We start from the raw sequence: 15,233 nt of genomic DNA, 5'->3' as shown, positions 1-15,233 counted from the left end.
CAGATGGTGATTGTAGCCATGAAATTATAAGATGCTTACTCCTTGGAAGAAAAGTTATGACCAACCTAGACAGCATATTAAAAAGCAGAAACATTACTTTACCAACAAAGGTCCGTCTAATCAAAGCTATGGTTTTTCCAGTAGTCATGTATAGATGTGAGAGTTGGACTATAAAGAAAGCTGAGCACTGAAGAATTGATGCTTTTGAACTGTGGTGTTGGAGAAGACTCTTGAGAGTCCCTTGGACTGCAAGGAGATCCAACCAGTCCATTCTAAAGGAGATCAGTTATTGGAAAGACTGATGTTGAAGCTGAGACTCCATTGCTTTGGCCACCTGATGCGAAGAACTGACTCATTTGAAAAGACCCCGATGCTGGGAAAGATTGAAGGTGGGAGGAGAAGGGGATGACAGAGGATAAGATGGTTGGATGGCATCACTGACTCAATGGACATGAGTTTGAGTAAACTCCGTGAGTTGGTGATGGACAGGGAGGCCTGGCGCACTGCAGTCCATGGGGTCGCAAAGAATCAGACGTGACTTAGCAACTGAATTGAACTGAACTGAAGATTTATGGAACTTCTTTATACTGAATATCTGTTATTTTCTATATCGGACTTCCCAGGTGGTGCCAGTAGTAAAGAGACTGCCTGCCGATGCAGGAGACATAAGAGATACTGGTTTGATCCCTGGGTCAGGAAGATCCCCTGGAAAAGGGCACAGCAACCCACTCCTGTATTCTTGCCTGGAGAATCCCATGGACAGAGGAGGCTACAAAGTCCATAGGGTTGCAAAGAGGTCAGACATGACTGAAATGACTCAGCATACACAGATTTCTTATATTGCATGGAAAAAATGGGTTAACTTTGTTAAGGACGTTTATATTCTTGTTTTTACTTCCTCACTTGAGTAATTTTTCTCTTCGTCTAGTAAAGGATCTTGAAATAATGTTTTTGTGTATTAGTTTGAAGGTTTTTGATTATTTGGATCTTAAAATCCTTTTGATTTTGTGAATCATATATGAGTTCTTATTTGATTTCTGTTTTTGAATACTTGAAATGTTCTTTTTGGTAGTAATTTAGCTTATCCATATTGCACATTCATGTAACATGTAAAAGAGTTTCTTATGTGAATTTTCCAGAATTCAAATCAAATGGTCACTGAGAGAAATATTAAGCCTTTCTTTTTATATGTTCAAATATCGAATTTTTGAAACTGTTTTAAAATGGAGCATCTTGTTTTATGCATTCTTTCTGCCAGTGAGTTCTTAAAGTGATGTACCAACAGATTACTTAGTCATAAATAAATAACATGTGTTCAGGAGAGTGTCTTATATATAATGAGGTATGTGTGTGTTAGTTACTCAGTTGTGTTCAACTCTTTGCGACCCCATGGACTGTAGCCTACCAGGCTCCTCTGTCCATGAAATTCTCCAGGCAAGAATACTGGTGTGGGTAGCCATTCCCTCTCCAGGGGATCTTCCTGACCCAGGGATCGAACCCACATCTCTTGCATTGCAGGCAGAATCTTCACCATCTGAGCCACCAGGGAAGCCTATAATGAAGTATATTTTGGAGTAAAACAACTCATAGAAATAATCTATTTGTGGTTTAAATTTAGAATATGTAGTAGTTTAAAGTATCTAATACATTTGTATCTCATGTCATTTGCTTTGTGAAAGATTGGGGTTATAGAAGTCTAATTAAAAAAAACACAAAAAACTTTTTAGACCCAGTGATGCTGCTGACGAAGGTACAGACATGTCCATTAATGAGTCCAGAAATGCAACAGATGAATCCCGCCGAAGACTGATTGCATATCTGGCTGAGCACATTCTCTTCAGTAAGTAGAATTCCACTCTTTCATTCCGTAATTCAGATTCAGTGTGATGCAGCGTGAACCATACAGGTTTTGGAATCTGCCAAAGTTAGATTCTACTTCTGGTTCTAGAACTAACATGCGGGGGGTACTAAGTAAGTTATTAGAAGGAAGATCATGCTGAGAGGATTTGAGATAACTGAATGAAACATCTCACACAGTGCCAGATAATTAATAGGTGCTCATGAATTAGTCTCTTTGAACCCATTTGTGGCACAGCTTCTGGGTTTATGGTGCATGTCCCTTTCCCCTGTGACCTCGTGATCTTTTTATTTGGTAAATATTGTGTGTCTTTTGCATGTAAAGCTTTTTTCTGCCTGTGGGGACTACACATTGAGTATTGGCTCTGTACCTAAAGAGGTTCTGCTCTTCTCAGTGGGGTGGTTGTACACTAATAATGCAAGTGGGAGTGAATCAGAGTGGAGTGAGTTACATGCAGAATTAGCCATTCTTAAGTTGCAGATGGCAGCGTTGTATTACATTGTAGAGGCTGCTGTAAGGTCCGAAGCAGCAACAGCTTGGGATGTCTTCACCCTCCCCTGTGCCTCCTCCCCATCAGGTTGGGCCCTCCGCTCTTGCTGTCAGTGTGGAGCATCCTCACCTCATCTTGCTCCTTTCTGTCTAGCCGCTGCTGCTACTGCTTTACGCTGGACCAAGATCCTCTTTTCTGAGGATGTCTGATGGAGTCTCTGCTTAAATCCTGGATGCCGAAAATAATACATCCTTAAATGTTGAAAAACTGGAAAGTAAAGATAAAACCCACTACCCAGATGACCAGATGGGTTGCTGACTAGTGTATAAAAATATTTTTTTTTTGCAGTTTTGTGCTGTTTTCCATTTATAAAACAAGTATTTTGAAAGCTTTTTAAATATACTTTTTAAAGGCCAAATATATGTGGTACTGGGAACTTTTTCGTTTCTTAAACACTGGAGGTAACATTAATTATGAATGAAGTATTCGTGAATTCATTATCATCTCAGAAAACCCATAAATGGTGTCTTTGTCTTAGATTATTCCATAGATGTTCTCATATTTGATATGTATGATTATAAATTTCTACCAATTTGGAATATTGAGTTTTGGACTATAGTCATTCTCAGATGTCTGTCTGTACCCTTCCTTCCTACCTCTGACTTGCCTCTGGTCCAGGTTGAAAAGAGGAAGTTAAAATCGATTTCTGGGTTGAGGGTAGACCTATCTTAGACTGAATTCTATTATATGAGCAATGATCTCTAATGAGCTTCCACTGGTCCAGAGCAAATTGTGATTTCCCTTTGGTGAATCAGATATAAGAGATATGGTAGAGGTCTTTTATAGTTTTATATGCTCCTAATTATGATACTTTTTTTTCCCCCAAGATTTAGGTACTTAAAAAAAGAGTTTCAGCTATATTAAAAAAGCAGAACTAAAAGATATGTGTTTGCCTTCCAGCTGCTAGCAAGTCCTGTGCTATTATGTCCACGCACATCGTGGCCTGTCTGCTCCTCTACAGACACAGGCAGGTATGTCTGCAGCGTCGCTGGAGTTCAGCCGGAAGCAGGGAAATGCTGTGTCAGCTTTTCAGATGCTTGTCCGCTGATAGATCTGGCCCCCTTTCAGCTAGTCCTGTGAGTGAAAATCACTCAGTCGTGTCCGACTCTTTGCGACCCCATGGACTGTAACCCTCCAGGCTTCTCTGTCCATGGAATTCTCCAGGCAAGAATACTGGAGTGGGTGGCCATTCCTTTCTCCAGGGGAATCTTCCCAACCCAGGGATCGAACCCAGGTCTCCTGCATTGGAAGCAGATTCTTTACCATCTGAGCCACCAGGGAAGCACAGTCCTGTGAGGTGAACAGTAAAATAATCTAAGGACTCTGCCCACAGGGGCTTACAACCCAATGGAGGAAGACATCTATCTGAAAAAAGCCTCAGAACTGTTTTATCTGACAGGAAGGCATTCTTTGAGGAATACAGTTAACGGAAATAAGGCATGTCTTTCGACACATAGAAAGTATTCTGATTGCTAATGGTTTCCAAGCTATTTGACTTGTATTTAGGACTTGCGCTCTGCTTTCCTACAACACACTTGTCTAAGCCCTGTGATGGGAAAGAGACCACCTGTCTCTGTCACAGTCATGTTCTGAACACCAAACGCAGTACCATTATGTAAATACAGCTAAGAAATTTGAGAAATTCTTGCTAAGAAATAAGTAGTGCTTCTCTCCAGAAGGTGGCTTTTTTCCTTTGAGATCTTACATGCTACATCATGTTTTGTGGCTAGAGTATGCTCTGGACATGAAATATCTTGACATTCCTGGGGGACAGCTTTTTAACCAGTTTTCTAACTTTCTTTACACTGGTGTTCTGGCTTTTTTTTTTTTTTTTCTGACAGCAAACTTCAGGAAAGCCAAGGCAAGGGGAAAAAAAAAATCCATGGGGCAGTCTTTCCATCTTTTGAGAAGTGGGTTTTGTGTTCTCATGAGACCACTTCTGTCTGTTTTTATAGGGAATTGGCCTCTCCACATTGGTGGAAGACTTCTTTGTGATGAAGGAGGAAGTCCTGGCTCGTGATTTTGACTTGGGTTTCTCAGGAAATTCAGAAGATGTAGTCATGCATGCCATACAGCTCCTGGGAAATTGTATCACAATCACCCACACCAGCAAGAACGATGAGTTTTTTATTACTCCTAGCACAACTATCCCATCAGTCTTTGAACTCAACTTCTACAGCAATGGGGTGCTCCATGTCTTTATCATGGAGGCCATCATAGGTATGTCAGGCCCCGAAGTATTTTCATGGCAAATCAAGTGGCCAGAAGCACGTGATGGTGTCTACTTCAGTTTGGATGATAGTCCCTTGTTTCAGGGAATGTGTTGCTATAGTTTTAAAATAAAAGTGTCATCTGCTATTTCACTGATTATAGCTTATTTTTGTATCTGCTATTCAGTGAGTAGTAACTGAACTACTATATACATAGTATTACGTGATTTACCAAGTAGGAGAGGTCAGATGTCTTGCTGCCCAGGAGCTGGAAATCTAGGTGAGATGAGACATACTTGTAGCAGTGGAGTGAGCTGGGGGACAGGGGAGACGGAGAGCAGAGGGGATGGAAGGTTTGACAGGGTTGGAAGCACATGGAATCCGAAGAAGTAAATTCTGGAGGGATTTTCTTAAATTTCTCCAGTAAACGCAGATAATTATTTTGGATGTATCAGTGATCTTTTGTGGTAGTCCAGCCAGTCTGAGCCTCTCCGAGGTTTTTCTTGGAGATCTAAGGCTGCAGCTTCGCTGATGCTTTTACTTTCTCAGCCTGCAGCCTTTATGCAGTTCTGAAGAAGAGGGGCCCAGGAGGACCTGCGTCTCCCAGCTTGGTCAGCCAGGAGCAGCTGGTGCGCAAGGCTGCCAGCCTGTGCTATCTGCTCTCCAATGAAGGCACCATCTCTCTAGTAAGTGAAGACTCTTTAGTGTGTCCTCTTCTGTTATTCTTGAGCATCTTAATGAAAACATAAAATGCTTTCCTCTTAGAGAAGTTTTGGTCTATTACTGAAGCCTTACATCCTCCTCCTGGGTCTCACTGACCACCAGACCACTGGGTTGTTACTGTCTTGGTTTGCTCTTGGGGTCACTGCTCCAGAGAACCCTTCCTGTGCTGTGATGGCTCCAAGGGCTCAGCGTTCTCCATCACTCAGATCCAGAGGCACAGAACCTCTTATCATGCATAAGCCACTGGGTTAAGGGTTTGCAAATGATTAACATGCCCACCCACGGATGAGAGAAACCTAGATGATGAGAGTCAGAAACAGTCTTAAAACTCATCTGCTCAGCCCCTCCTCCAAATGGGGAAACTAAGGCCCACCAGAACTAACGAGCATTTATGTTATATTTAAACACTTCTAGACATTTATACAGAGAAGGCAATGGCACCCCACTCCAGTACTCTTGCCTGGAAAATCCCGTGGATGGAGGAGCCTGGTGGGCTGCAGTCCATGGGGTCGCAAAGAGTCGGACATGACTGAGCGACTTCACTTTCACTTTTCGCTTTCATGCATTGGAGAAGGAAATGGCAACCCACTCCAGTGTTCTTGCCTGGAGAATCCCAGGGACGGGGAAGCCTGGTGGGCTGCCGTCTATGGGGTCGCACAGAGTCAGACACAACCGAAGCGACTTAGCAGCAGCAGCAGCAGACATTTATAATGAGGCATACATATTAAGCAGTAGAGAGTTTTTTTTTTCCCTCAAAGTCATCAATGAGTAAAATTCTTATTTTAATGTCTGTTGTTTTCCACTTCGGGAATGTGTCCTGCAACATTTCTGAGCACGGGTGTTGGGAATACTGCCCTCCTCCACAGCATTGTCTGTATATGTTATATTTGTGTCCTGTTGTGGAATCTGTTTTGCATGAATCTGGGGGGCAGGATGGGAGAGAAAAGGGTAGATAAGGCTCTCAAGGTTGGTGTTGTCTTTCACTTGGGTTTTTTTTTAATTACTTGAATACATATTGCATTTCCTCATCCACCACCCTGTGCACAGCATTTACTGTAAGATAGATTTTGCAGGGAAATTGTCTTATAACGGGAAAAAATAGGTGTAGGGGCCGGACACATAGCCCTTCTGAGGCCGCACTCTCCTGGAGGGGTGGGGCTCGGGGGACTCAGCTCAGGAGCTCCATCTGCTGGTGGTGCCTCACTGGGCGCCCTGCCAGTCAGATAACAAGGTCTCTTCTCAGACTTTGTCCACAGTGTGAGCTTGTCAAGAGGGTGGCGTCGGAAATCTTAGTGCTTGACTAGTGGAGTGAGGCAGGTGATACCATGGAAGTATTTGGCAGCCACTTTGTACGCTGTCTTCTGTCTCTAAAAAAAGAAGTGGGAGACCGTGACATTTACGCTGAAATGCCTTTTCTTTGCAGCCCTGCCAGACCTTTTACCAAATTTGCCATGAAACAGTGGGCAGGTTTATCCAGTATGGCATTCTTATAGTGGCGGAGGTAAGAAGACGGGTTTGCCTTTGTTTGCCTTTAGTTTCTTATTCTTTATTATCTTTTCTACCACCCGCTTTACCAATGATTCCATTTGATGTGTGTGTGTGTGTGTGTGTGTGTATAGAGAGAGAGTCATGTCCAAGATGAGATGAGAAAAACAGGAATGGAGAGTAAATGTCTTTTGAAATGGTCTAACATTATTTTGGGTCCTTTTATGTAACTGGTGTTGCATAAAGCATATCTTGACTTGGTTCCATGGCATCCAGAAGCCTGTGTTCCAAGACCAGATCTTCTGCATATCTATGTGCTTGTAGCTTTCATGTGTACATTTTTCTTTTTTGAGATTGTGTTTTAATTTTGGCAGCTTTTGTATAAAGGGTGTGGCCTGGGAAAATAGATACCAGTTTAGCAGAGCTGATGGTACTTTAATTGACATGGCTGGTAGCTTTCACCCTCACTCTCTTTTCTTCTTTCCTCTCCTGCTGTCTCCCGAGTGATTTTAGGTTTGGAGAGGGTGGTGGGCTTATCTCATTACTGGCTGGACAGAACAGAGTAGGGGAGGGCATGAGAGAGGGCAACTTTGGGGTCCAGCCGGGCGGGTGTTTGTGTGCCTGTGCATATTTATTAACTGTTGGTCATTTCCCTGGCATAGCAAGATGATCAGGAAGATATCAGTCCTGGTCTTGCCGAGCAGCAGTGGGACAAGAAGCTTCCGGAACCTTTGTCTTGGAGAAGTGATGAAGAAGATGAAGACAGCGATTTTGGTGAGGAGCAACGAGATTGCTACCTGAAGGTACTTGGGTGAAGAATCTGGGTGGACACCACAGTGCTGAGTTGAGGCTCATGTTGCCACAGATTGACAGGGTGCTTAAAAACTGGGCCTCTGGTGACATACTCAGAGAGCTCACAAACTGGCCGTGGCACTTTCTGCCCAGTTAAGACAATGAAACTGAACTGAATTAATACCTGAAACGATTCAGTCTGGGGTATAGATAAATGGAAGAAGAGATGAAAGTCTCAGCTTTCAGGAAGATGAACGTCATAGATGATACCCTTCGTGACACTCTCACCAGAATGCACGGGTACAGACCGGTAGCCATCCCTGCACTCACCGCTGAAGAGGCAGAGGTTCTGTTCAGGCATCACCAAGGCAAGGCAGTGCTGTGCCAGGTGAGGGAGAGGAGTCGTTCACGTTCCGCTGCCGCTGGCCCAGTTGCTCTGCTTGAGTCGTGTTCCATCTTGCCATCGCTTCCAGAATTTCATGCATCAGGCTCTTTGCCTTTTTTTAAACAAATCCTATGAGAAAATTTGATTTTTAAAAGATTGATTGTCCCTGCTTTAGTAAAAGCGATTTTGTCTAATTTTAATTTTAGCAATTAGTAATAATGACCCTACTTCCCTGAATACCCTAAGTGGATTGCTTTCTTTGCAGTGGGTAATAAACACACACACACACACACACACGCATGCGTGCATGCACAGGCACACACAGACATACATGTGCATACAGAGTCAGGAGAGTCCAAGTGACTTTGGGGGTTTTTTCCTTTTAGGTATTATTAGTTTCAAAATGGGGCAGTAATCTTGCCCCAGGGAGGCTTATGCACCCCATCACCACCACCACCTTTTCCTGCGGTGCTGGACTGGGCCAGAGGCCACGTGGGAGTGGCGGGCCATGAGGGCTGGGAGGGACTGAGATGACGTCAGGGGTCTTAGCACGTGGTCTTTTGTGCACTTGAGTGACTGCTGAGCCAGGCTTCAAAGCCCAGAGGGTCCAGCCTGGGGACCAGCCATTTTCGGTGATGACAGTATGTCATAATTATGTCATTCATGTACAACTGTTTTTCCTAGGCAGCTATTCAATGAACGTAAACCTCAAATACCACGAAAGTCACCGGTTACAATAAAGAACACATTTCAAAACCAGCAGTTGTCTCCAGGGGCGATTCTGAGCCCATGGAGCAGTAGGCTGCTTCTGTGTGGGACAGCGAGGGACCGCCTTCTTGAGCTGCTGGTGCTCCAAGGCGGTGCCTCTGTCCCCCCACAACTGGGTCTCCCACTCTCGCCTCCCAGGTGAGCCAGTCCAAGGAGCACCAGCAGTTCATCACCTTCCTGCAGAGGCTCCTTGGGCCTCTGCTGGAGGCGTACAGCTCTGCCGCCGTCTTCATTCACAACTTCGGCGGTCCTGTCCCCGAGCCTGAATTCCTGCAGAAGCTGCACAAGTACCTGATCACGAGAACCGAGAGGAGGGTTGCCGTGTACGGTATGTGTGCCCCTCTCTTGGCTTCTTTTGAAAGCTATGTCGGTTTTGTTTACAGGAATCTGCTCATTGCAGATAGTTGGAAAAAAAGAATGCAGAATTTATCCTGACCTCTCACTCCATGGATCGCTCCTCTTTGGGTGTGTTGTATAAATTGAATTACACAGATTATATACTCATGTCTGGCAGTTTTCTCCTAACACTGTAAGCGAGATTCATACGTGCTGTTGCGTGTAGTTGTCTATTCTTGCTGTGTTGTAGTATTCCACTGTATAAATGTTTACCACATTTCACTGATTCGTATCCATCACTGATGGATATTTGGGTTTTGCAGTTCAGAGCTCCTCTGAATAGTGCTGCCGTGAACATGTTTGAGTGTGTCCTTGGGTGAACAAATGGACTTATTTATGTAGGCCTGTGTAGGAGAATTGCCTGTTGGCAGGGTGTGGTGTGTTTGGCGTTAGTTAGGTGTGGTCCAACGTTCCCGAGAGCTAAACCCGGGAACTCCCAGCAGCAGAGTGCGCCTCTGTGGCCTCCCCCCGGCTGACACCTGGTTCTGTCTTTTATGGAAAAGGTGTGATTGGGGTGGGAGTAGCATTCTCTACAGTTATGCTTTAGGACTGCAGCTACTTTGATTCAATAATTTTTAAAGCCATGACGGATCTAGAGATAATCGATCACTAGATATTTATCTAGAGAGATCTAGAACTCTACAGATTGGTATATAGAGAGATGTATAGCTACATCTTTAGCTGTATCTCTAGATTGAGATCAAGACCCAGGATCACCTCACTTTAGAGATGAGGACACTGTTCCGGGTCATGCAGCTAGTTAAAGGGCAACCTGGGTTTAGAATTCCTTTTTTCTGACCTCTGGGCTTGTGCTGTTTCTGGTTTCACTGCAGTAGGAGTCACCTATGCATTCTTGCACAGTTTAAAAGAACTTCTACCTTCTGGCTCATTTGAGTCTCACAAAAGGCCTTCAAGATGGATGTTTTGGGTATTTCTGTTTCCCTTCCTCTTCTGTCTGTGCTTCCCTGCTTCCTCCCCTTCCTCTCTCCCTTTTTCTCTTTCTCTCCCTACCCCTCTCTCCAACCCCACCACCCCCCTCCCCAAAAAGATGACAGTAAATTTAAAGAAAGAGCAGACCCTTCACGGCCTCACAGGTGACTGGTAGAAAAGGGAGCATGGCGCAGGCCTCGGACTTGCTCTGACCTCCTCCCAGCCTCCTACACTCTCTTCCTGTGGGTACTGGGGTTTTCATTGTCGCTGGGCCTAAACATCTGACGGGGCCTGATTCTGTCTCCACAGCTGAGAGCGCCACTTACTGTCTCGTGAAGAATGCTGTGAAAACGTTTAAGGATATCGGGGTGAGTGTCCACCGCTTATGGTACAAGAGCGCGTGTTCACTTCTGTCCTCTCTCTGTTTAGATCTAGGCTGTCTGAGTCACCTTCGTGTTGGGCTGGACCCTGAGAGAAGCAGTTTCTGCAGGATTAATCATGCAGGCATTTCTGGGGATTGGGAGGAGGAGGGGCATGTTGAAGGTGAGGCCCCTCTGCACAGATTTATTTGAATGTTCCAAAATTGTCCTGGTTTTCATCTTCATCCTAAATGAAGGTGTCCATGTGTTTCAAGATTCTACTGCAGTTTTGGTGGGAATGTTAATTATGCCATATGATTTTCAGTTATTTTCTTGTGTTTTTACCAGTATTGCTAGAAGTATCCTCAGCTATCCTTTATCTTCACAAATTACTTGGGACATGAGTTCCATGGAGGTACTAGTGGTCTTTGTAAGGAACTCTTCTGTGACTTTATTCTAACATAAAATTTAAAATCTAGTACACTAGTAAACCCCACTCCTGCGCCCATAATCTCCCACCCCCGTAACCTTCCTACCCCGTGCTCACACACACCCTACACGTACATTTTCTTAAAGCCTGGATATGGCTTTATGTACCTTACTGCACGTCAAGTAAGGGTTGGTGACAGGAATGTCTCCCCACCCCCTTACCCTTTTTCATTTGTCTTTAATTTAATCTAAACTTTCTCTCTAGGTTTTCAAAGAGACCAAACAAAAGAGAGTGTCTGTTTTAGAACTCAGCAACACTTTTCTACCTCAATGCAACCGGCAAAAACTCCTGGAATATATTCTGAGTTTTGTGGTGCTGTAGGTAACTTCGGGCACCTCTGGCAAGTGAAGGGAGCGGGACCGGTTCCTCGTAGGCCCCGCCTGTGGCACGAGAGTGGATGGCGCCACCGTGTGGTCGGGCCTGACCTGTCCTGACGCGACCTCCTGGAAGACAAGTGCCTTCTCCCCTCCGTGATCTGTGATCGCTGGGCACTGAGGTGACACGCAGCCTGCAGATCACACCACGGGGGCCCCAGCCTCCGTTTGCAGTTCACGATCAATAGATTGCAAAATGAGATTTTGGAGTTTATTAAAGATTTACATTCTAAATATAACAGTTAGGGACTTATTACTGTGATGGACACACAAATGTAGTTGATTCTAAAACTGAATCTTGTTTAGTACACTTAATGCTGTCAGGTAATTTATTGGTATATGTTCTGATTAATGCTTCCTTTAAAAATAATTGAGTCATCCATTCACCGTTTTTTGTTTTTTTCATTTTTTTCTGTTTTTTTTTTTTTTTCGGTTTTATCTATGTCAACTGTAGCTAACTGTTAAATGGGAGCATTTTTTTCCCTCACAAAGTGCTTTACAAATGAATGGGCTATTCACACATAGGTGTCACTGTGCTGTCTGTTGTAGTCAGGTATAGAAGTGTTTAAGAGCTAAATGAAAACACAATATTAATTTAGGTCAGAAATAGAGATAATCTGACCAGTCAGCTTGTACCAGGAAATAAATTTGGCTGGTGAAATTCAAGATAAACTAAGCCGGAAAATTGACTTTGAAAAGGTTTGCTCATGTGAAAAAGTGCCATTGAGTTTTAAATGACAGGCAAGTGTTTGGGAGCAACTCCTGTTTCATGTCTGTGTCACTTCCCTGCCACCCTCCGCCCACCTCCTGCCTCAGGCAGTACCTGCCTCTCAGGTACAGTTGTTTCTTGGAGATAGCAACTGTTCTAACCTATTAGCTTGGCCTGATTGCCTGTGTAAGTGTGAAGCACTCTGGCTGCAGCCTCATGGCCCAGGCCTCTTACGTCCTGTAGACTGGTTGTACGCTTTTGAGTGGCTGGTACCCACTCAAGTTGGGCAGAGTACCAACCTGTGGGTTGTACATCACATATGTGATGGCCCTGCGGACTGGCATTTGTAGATGTTTTTAGCTTTGAGAAAAAGAAAACCATGGTTCTTTAAAAATACGCATGGGTTATTTTCCTAAACCCTGATGCCATATAGTGGCAGATAATTATGAAAAATTGTTCATAACAGGTAGGTGCCTTTTTTGTGAGCAGGGATCGTAATTGTTCACTAATTGTGGTAATGATGGTGATTTCTTAAAGATCATGTGATAGAAAACGTTTTCTAACAGCTGACTGTTTCTTCTTCTCTCCGTAGTATTATGGAATTAGGAATTTTTCCTGACAAATACTGCAGGTAATCTTTGAATTTAATAGAAAGGTACTGAGAATTAAGTTTGTACTTTTATCAGCTTGGATTTTAAACACTAATAATGTCTTGTGAGTATTCTGTGTGTGTTGGGAGAGGGAAAAATACTGATTGGTGTTTCACACTGTATGAAATTTTTGAAACTCGGAGCAATAATGCCATGCCGTTGTGATTTTCTTCCACTCTTCTCAAATTCCGCATTTAAAACATGTTTCTTTATAGGAGCTCACGTCCCATTAAGCCTTGTCAGTGTTGCAGTGGCTCTGATGTGGGGTGGGATCTTCACTGTGTTACATTCCATTTTACATTCGAAGTAGGATTGAGCTCTGTGTTTTGGGGAACAGCCAGGGAAGCTTATTTATCCCCTTGTGTGTTCCTTATCTAGGTAAGCAAACGTTCCACTAGTCTTTTTTACTCATCCATGAAATTATAGACCAAGGGTTACTCAGACTGTCTGAGTCAAGGTTGGGACTGACCTCTCTGGACTCTGCTGCCCCCGCCTGTGACTTCCACTAAGAGCTGCTGCTCTGCCAGCCTGAGCAGGAGCAGTGGCTTCTCTGGCTCTAACTTGCCCTTTCAGTTGGTTTGTTTTCTAGAAATCTACTCAGATGCTTTGGGGAATGCAATGTATGATTTGCTAGCTCTCTCACCACTTAACTCACTGTGAGAATAAATATGCATGCTTTCTGTAATTAACTGGTGCTTTGAAAACCTTTTTTAAGGAAGACAAATCTCAACCAAAGTTCTGCTCATCCAGACAAGCTCACCCTCTAGTTAATTTTAGCACAGCTCATTCTTTCGTGCCTCGTTACTGAACAAACATCCATCATCCCAGTAAGGCTTCCAGATACCACTGTTTGGCTAAAAGATTTATTCTCCTTGTTTTCCAAAAGCGAATGGCTTTCACGTAAGATTAAACGAACTAGGTGCTTGTAAATAATTTATTACCGTTTACTGCATTTCTATAATACTGAAATGCATGCCCTCCAGGGGAAGACAGACTGTGAGTCGAGTTAAAAAGCAAACAAAAGGACCCAATAATAAGCAATATGAAGCTACACTCTTTCAAAATGAGAAAGTCCTAAGAAATTCAAGAAATTCCTCTTAAGAGGAAGGAAGTAGCGTGAGGTGTGTAGAACTAGTAACAGAGAAAGGACCACAAGTCTGAAGTCTCTGAAGTCACGAGGGTGACGAGAAAACGTACCAGGGCCCGCGGTGAGTGTAAGCTCAGGTTGTGGCATTTCCAGTCTGAGGAACAAACCATTTCCCAGAGTTCTCCGTGTGTACGAAGGCTCTATGAGATGTTCTTAGGTGTTTTGTAGAAAAAGTGTTGCTGGTAAAATTAATTTGCACATGAACCCTCATTCCTAGAAACTCACAGTGCACTTTAGCACAGTAAGGGCTCAGGGCCCGCCGGTCCCAAGCCTGTATTAACCCAGCATTTCCCAATCTGTGCGACCCCAGAGCCTTTTTCCCCTTTGCAACACCCCTACGGACCTCTCCTGAGGTTCACAGAAAACATTCCGGGAAACACTATGTTATGTATTTCTGTAAGAGGACAAGACAGCAACTGCAACAGAGGCACATCTGCATCGTCTTGTACGATCAAACATTGTGTTTCATGGATGTGTACTTCCTCCTCTGCAGACAATAAGCACAGGAAACTATCATATAGGTGGTCAGAACTCTTCGATGAAAGATCAGCCCTCAATGTGTCTGGGTTTTTACCTGAAAGGAGCAAAATTAACACTAGGATTAATTGGGGTAAAAAATTAAGATTTTAAGTCAGACCTGGCAGAAGACATTGCACAATCAAATGCAGCTTTTTATCCACAAATAGTTCTAGTGTTTAGAAATGACAGGACCTACCGCTGAGGTTCATAAGACTTAATTTGGATGTCAATCTGTTTTTTAAAGCACTCTTTTTAGGAACTTGAGACTTGGCATCTGGCATTTCAGTTTAATATAAAATGATGGCATTTGAAAGAGACTTTCAACTTTATTTCTAAACATCTAGAGTTCTGAAATGCCTTGATGGAATATGTTAAACTGTTTGCCTGTTGTACAAAGAAATGTTAGATTGTTGTAAAAAGGCTGATTATAAAGTACCATAAAATAGCATGGTGTGATGATGTGAATGAACTGATTTGGAAATGTGGATTGATTTTTATGCCTGTTAATATATTGTAAGAAGCACAGAGGTGTAGCTTTGTTTTAATAAACCAAAAAGTGAATATATTCTTGATGTCTTGTATCTGTAGTTAAAAGTTCCCTACATAATTCGTTATACAAACACTTCTTGTTTGACTTCACATAGACCATGATTAAAATGCTTATAGGAAACAATCTTAAATACATTTATGAACCTGCAGTGCATGATTTTATTATTGAGCCAGAGCTCTTCAAATTTGATCAAGCATTTGGGTTTGTAGATATCTACAGCTTAGCTACTGCCCTTCTCAGTAAATATTCACATCACAGAAATATTCTTTGGGTTTCTGTGAATATTCCTTTAAACATGGTGCTTCTGTCATTTTAATATGTTTAAGTTTATAAAAGTA

General features: G+C 43.2%; 1 protein-coding gene across 9 annotated transcripts in view; it reads left to right on the top strand.

The window, feature by feature from the left end:
• Positions 1-14,910, top strand: part of GPAM (glycerol-3-phosphate acyltransferase, mitochondrial) — a 67,217-nt gene extending 52,307 nt beyond the window's left edge. For 6 of the 9 annotated variants that reach the window (XM_061403453.1, XM_061403450.1, XM_061403451.1 and 3 more), the window contains 9 exons: positions 1,728-1,840; positions 3,309-3,379; positions 4,364-4,628; positions 5,168-5,304; positions 6,765-6,842; positions 7,489-7,629; positions 8,910-9,099; positions 10,407-10,465; positions 11,151-14,910. In XM_061403453.1, the coding sequence (XP_061259437.1) occupies positions 1,728-1,840; positions 3,309-3,379; positions 4,364-4,628; positions 5,168-5,304; positions 6,765-6,842; positions 7,489-7,629; positions 8,910-9,099; positions 10,407-10,465; positions 11,151-11,267 (1,171 nt within the window). In that variant the 3' untranslated portion in view covers positions 11,268-14,910. The remainder of the gene's footprint in view (positions 1-1,727; positions 1,841-3,308; positions 3,380-4,363; positions 4,629-5,167; positions 5,305-6,764; positions 6,843-7,488; positions 7,630-8,909; positions 9,100-10,406; positions 10,466-11,150) is intronic. The other 3 variants (XM_061403455.1, XM_061403458.1, XM_061403456.1) reach the window with 1 other exon arrangement.
• The last annotated feature ends 323 nt before the right edge of the window (positions 14,911-15,233 follow it).

Source organism: Bos javanicus, chromosome 26 (assembly GCF_032452875.1).
Source record: "Bos javanicus breed banteng chromosome 26, ARS-OSU_banteng_1.0, whole genome shotgun sequence".
NCBI classification, from domain to species: Eukaryota; Metazoa; Chordata; class Mammalia; order Artiodactyla; family Bovidae; genus Bos; species Bos javanicus.
The sequence above is the reverse complement of the archived record's forward strand: the minus strand, read 5'-3'. Positions and strand labels throughout refer to the sequence as shown.